At 50.0% G+C, this 5781-nt stretch overlaps 1 protein-coding gene across 1 annotated transcript; it reads right to left on the bottom strand.

Annotated features, from left to right (window-relative positions):
- Positions 1-2032: 2032 nt before the first annotated feature.
- Positions 2033-5505, bottom strand: LOC138362918 (uncharacterized). The gene is made up of 2 exons (XM_069321496.1): positions 4207-5505; positions 2033-4054 (listed from the first exon to the last, which is right to left on the bottom strand). The coding sequence occupies exons 1-2, from the start codon at positions 5503-5505 to the stop codon at positions 2033-2035; spliced, it is 3321 nt and encodes a 1106-aa protein (XP_069177597.1).
- Between the last annotated feature and the right edge of the window lie 276 nt (positions 5506-5781).

Here is a 5781-nt window from a genome sequence, read left to right as displayed (position 1 = left end):
ACATACAGCCCTCCACCACCACACATACAGACCTCTACCACCACACATACAGACCTCCACTACCACACATACAGACCTCCACTACCACACATACAGACCCACCACAACCAAACATACAGGCCTCCACCACCACACATACAGACCTCCACCACCACACATACAGACCACCACCACACATACAGGCCTCCACCACCACACATACAGACCGCCACCACCACACATACAGACCTCCACTACCACACATACAGACCTCCACCACCACACATACAGACCTCCACCACCACACATATAGACCCACCACCACACATACAGACCACCACCACCACACATACAGACCCATCACCACCACACATACAGACCACCACTACCACACATATAGGCCTCCACCACCACACATACAGACCTCCACCACCACACACATACAGACCTCCACCACCACACATACAGACCTCCACTACCACACATACAGACCTCCACTACCACACATACAGACCTCCACCACCACACATACAGATCTCCACCACCCCACATACAGACCTCCACCACCTCACATACAGACCTCCACCACTACACACACAGGCCTCCACCACCACACATACAGACCTCCACCACCACACATACAGACCTCCACCATCTCACATACAGGCCTCCACTACCACACATACAGACCTCCACTACCACACATACAGACCTCCACCACCACACATGCAGACCCTCCACCACCACACATACAGACCCACCAACACCACACATACACCATCACACATACAGACCTCCACCACCTCACATACAGGCCCACCACCAAACATACAGACCACCACCACCACACATACAGACCACCACCACCACACATACAGACCACCACTACCACACTGTTACGGCCCTCTCGGGACGCAACGGGGTTCTTACTCTGATGTTGTTAGAGGAAGTTGTATCCGACCCCAAGCCAGTAGTGGCTATCAAGGGATGGGATTAGTGACGCAAGAAACTTAAAGGGGGAAGGGAAAGAAAGTTAAGAACTTAAGATTATAATTTTCACCATCACCAAATAAATAATATATAAAATAGTGCACAGGGGGAGGGGTATTAACACTGTACAAGGGAATTGTCTTCGTACTGAAGAATCGCACAATCGTCTTCTGCTGAAGACTCTGGTTCAACTCTCTCGGTGCTGAGTCCTCAGTGCTTTCGTGGCCACACAACGAATCCTCTGAGAAGTTGAGCCTACCCTGGCCACAGGTCAGCCAAAACACAGGTCCACTGGGGGCACCGCCGTGGAGGCCGTCAACCACACGTCCAGCTGGTCTGCTGGCAGGTTCCGGATCAGCAAGGCTGGTCAGGCCACTCCACGAACGATATAAGGGGAACGCCCTAGACAGGAGCCTTGTGTGACACCACAAATCACTCTCCTGTCCTCAATACCCCAGTGGATGATCGTCTCCAACAGTCGGTCCCGGGTAATCCTTTTACTGCCACTCCACTGGCAGGGTAACACACCACAATGTTCTTCCAGGGGGACGACTTCACAACTGCTGCAGCAAAGTACAAGGTATGGAGACGGCTGCCTCGGGTAGACTGACTCAACTTCCATCACAGCAGTCCCAGGTCGACTCTGTAAGCAGACACGTCATCAATAACAGGGACACTAAAACACCTCACTTACAGGCTCAGACACAAACGCCCGACATATTTACTCCATAGATGGCGTTATAGTCTGAGCACCACCTCACCAGAGGTCAGCGGCGGCGGTGTTGAGTGCTGAACGGGACTGGAAACTGGCCCTCGTAGCTAGTACACGTCGTCCTCACCAGGTGTCGTCGTCCTTTTGGAGGGGGTTTCGGGAGCTGACCCACAGATGGCGCGGTCGTCACTGCTCCGTGCTCGGACGCTGGATCCGGGTTCGTAACACCTCCCCACCAAAAGGAATTTGGTTTGGGTTTCTATAAAAGAAGACAAACCAAATTAATACGTGGATCCAGACGCGAGATAATGCATCAGCTACTACGTTGTCCACCCCTTTGATGTGTTCGATCTAGAGGGGATATTGTTGTAAATGTAGACTCCATCTGGTGAGCCTGAGGTTCTTTTGCCTAAACTGAGCCAGGAACTTTAGAGGGTTATGGTCGGTCCGTACTAATATAGGATGACCATTGCTTGTTAGATACACCTCAAAGTGCTGGACGGAATTAATTAAGGCCAACGTTTCTTTTTCTATGACCGAGTAATTAAGCTGGCTGGGGGTGAACTTCTTAGAATGATTGGCCACAGGATGTTCCACCCCCTTCTCGTCCGTCTGGGATAAAATGGACCCCAGGCCATAGTCAGAAGCGTCGACCGTCAGGATAAATCTATCCTCAAAGCTCGGCGACCTGAGGATCGGAGAAGAGATTAGAATTGCTTTGAGATTCTCGAATGCCTTCTGGCAATTCTCATTCCATATTAATTTCACCCCCTTTTTCAACTGATCGGTCAGGGGGGCGGCGATGGAGGAAAAATTAGGGACAAACTTACGATAAAACCCAGCCATACCAAGGAAATGCAAGATGTCCTTCCTGGTAGCTGGCGTAGGATACTGGATTATTGCCTCCATCTTGCTGGCCTTCGGCGCAATCCATCCTCCTCCAACCTTATGACCTAAAAAGATGACAGAGGTTCTCGCAAACTCAGATTTATGCAGGTTGACCACCAATCCTGACTGGAGCATGGCCTTGAAGAAATCCTCTATGTGACGCAGATGGTCCTGCCAATCTACATCATATATTAATACATCATCGATGTAGACTAAGGTGTTTTCCACGTCACGCAACACAGTACCCATCAGTCTCTGGAAAGTGGAGGCTGCGTTTTTCATCCCGAATGGCATCACCTGACATTCAAACAGCCCGTCGGGAGTCACAAATGCTGATATGGGTTTGGCCTTTTCCGTGAGGGGAACTTGCCAATAGCCTTTGAACAGGTCAAATTTCGTCAGGTAACGGGCTTTACCTATGGCATCCAGACATTCCTCTACTCTGGGGAGAGGGTAGGTATTTGCTACTGTGACCTTATTCACCTGGCGATAATCAATATAAAGACGGTATTTCTTACCAGGTTTGGGCACTAGTAGTATCGGGGATGACCATGGGCTCGAGCTCAGGGCTATCAGATGGTGTTTCAGCATGTAATCTACCTCCTCTTTCACCACCCGTTTCTTCAGTGGGTTGAGACGGTACGGGTGTTGCTTTATAGGTCGGACTCCTTCCTCCAGCTCGACATCATGCCTTAGGACAGATGTTAATCCTGGAACATCTTTGAAGATAGGTTTGTACTCCCGGATCATCTGCAGCAATGATGATCGATGTCCTTCGGCCAAGTGTGTCAACTTTGCCTGCAAGTTTAACAAAATCTCTGAGTTAGCCAACAACTCTTCCTCCTCAATGTCATCATCAGTAGTCACTAAGGCTACGGGGAGTGTATCCCGACCCTCGTATTTCTTGATCATATTAACATGAACCAAAGTTTCTTTCTTACGGCGGTCTGGAGTACTGAGAAGGTAATTGAGGTTAGTAACCTTCTTTACAACCGGGTAGGGACCTACGAATCTGGCGCTCAAACTCCCAGTTATTGTAGGAGTACATACCAAAACCAGATCTCCTACTTGGAACTCTCTTTGCTTGGTCCTTCTATCATACCTGCTCTTGATAGCTTTTTGGGTATTTTCCAAGGTTTTTGTAGCCATTTGCCAGGCTGAGAACAGCCGGCCTTTATTTGTAGACAACCAGTCCACAATGTCCTCGTTGGTTTCCTCGTCCAGCCAATGGTCTCGTGCCACCTCTAAGGGACCTCTTACTGAGTGACCAAAGATCATCTCGAATGGGGAGATTCCTAGGGACTCATTAGGCTCTGATCTTACCGCAAATAGGAAGTAGGGCAGTTCTTCAACCCACTTACTCTGCCTGTCGTAGCAAAACTTCCGAAGCATGCCCTTCAACGTCTGGTGAAAACGTTCCAAAGCTCCTTGAGACTCGGGATGGTAGGCACTAGAGGTAACCTGTCGGATTCCCAGATCGGCGATCTGTTGGCGAAACAAATGGGACATGAAGTTAGATCCCTGGTCCGTCTGAATGGTCTTGGGAAGACCGTATCGTGAGATGAACCAGAGCAGTTGTTTCACCAAAACCTTAGCTCTGATGGTCTTAAGGGGATCGCTTCTGGGTACCTACTAACCCGATCTAGTATTGTTAGCAAATACTGCACCCCTGAGGTAGCAGGTGGAAGAGGGCCTACTATATCCAAGATGAGGTGTTCGAAGGGCTCACCTATTGATGGAATGGGGTATAAAGGGGCTTTGGGGACAGGCTGGTTTGCTTTCCCGGCCACCTGGCAGGCGTGGCAGGTCTTGCAGAAACGACGTACGTCCTCCTTCATATGCGGCCAGTAGAAACCTTTGGCTAGGCGTTGGAAAGTCTTAGAGATCCCACCATGTCCAGCAAATCTATTATCATGGGCTGTTTCTAACAGCTTAGATCTGAACACGGCTGGGACGACTATCTGATCACCTACCGCACTTGACTGGGGGTATTTCGGAGGATGCCGGCGACACAGTACACCACTTGACCACACATACAGATCCCCTCCTTTCGTAGGAGAGTCTACGGTGTCGGCCAACTTCCGTACCTGAGGGTCCTTCTTCTGTTCCTCTATCAGATGGGCTCGAGTCCAGTGTTCAGGAACCGGCATCTGGACGGGCGGGACTGGTGAAGGGCTACTTGTACCCTGTGGGATAGGAGGAGAGTCAAACAGAGTGCTTAAATCTGGTGGTGCATGGAGGTGCGCCTGAGACCTGGTTTGCACTGCTGCGATGGGACTGGTCTCTTCACATCCTGGATTATCCATTACCAGGGGACAGTTGGGTAACAATCCTAGGGCTAAGTCATTGGCTAATATTACGTCAATCCCCTTTATGGGAAGACTATCCACCACGGCCAACCGACACTCACCTTTGAAGTGCTGAGAGTCTAGATGCACTTGTACCAATGGGGCAACGTACAAGGTGGAAGGGAATCCACCCAGGATTACCTTCTGCATCTCATCCGCCGATATACCTTCGGGTAATGATGTTTCCAGAATTAGAGACTGGGCCGCTCCACTGTCTCTAAGTATTACCACAGGCGTCCTTGAAAGACCACTGGCTACATACCCTTGGGAGGTATATGGGGCGAACAATCCTTTCTTCTTCTCTAGGGTGGAAGTCGGTGGTAATATACTGTTCATCAGGATGACTTCCCTACGGGGATTATTACCTGAACTGCTACGACACTTCGCAGCAATATGTCCTCTCTTGCCGCAGGTCCAACACAATACATCCCTTTTCGGACTAATCTTCCGGGGACTATCTGAGGTTGACTTGGCGACACTACGAGGGGCAGTTCTATCTTCCGCTTTATGTTTGGCTGGATATCTTGAATAGGTCTTCGGGACGTACCTAGCAGATGGCCTATGAGTCAGGATATACTCTTCAGCCATGGTGGCTGCCGCACTCAAGGTCTCTACCTGCTGTTCCTCTAGGTACGTCTTCAGGTCTCCAGACAAACAATCCTTGAAGTCCTCTAGCAGAATCAGCTGCTCGAGGTCTTCCTTGGTCTCCACCTTCCGAGAGGCACACCATTCCTGGAAAAGTCGCTCCTTGATCGTGGCGAATTCGGTGAACGTGTGCTCTGAGGTCTTTTTCAGGTTTCGGAACTTCTGCCTGTATGCCTCAGGTACCAATTGGTATGCCATGAGCACTACCTTCTTCACCTT

The sequence above is a fragment of the Procambarus clarkii genome, chromosome 9 (genome assembly GCF_040958095.1).
Source record: "Procambarus clarkii isolate CNS0578487 chromosome 9, FALCON_Pclarkii_2.0, whole genome shotgun sequence".
Taxonomy (NCBI): Eukaryota; Metazoa; Arthropoda; class Malacostraca; order Decapoda; family Cambaridae; genus Procambarus; species Procambarus clarkii.
Note: the sequence above shows the minus strand (reverse complement) of the source record. Positions and strands in the feature narration are given on the sequence as shown.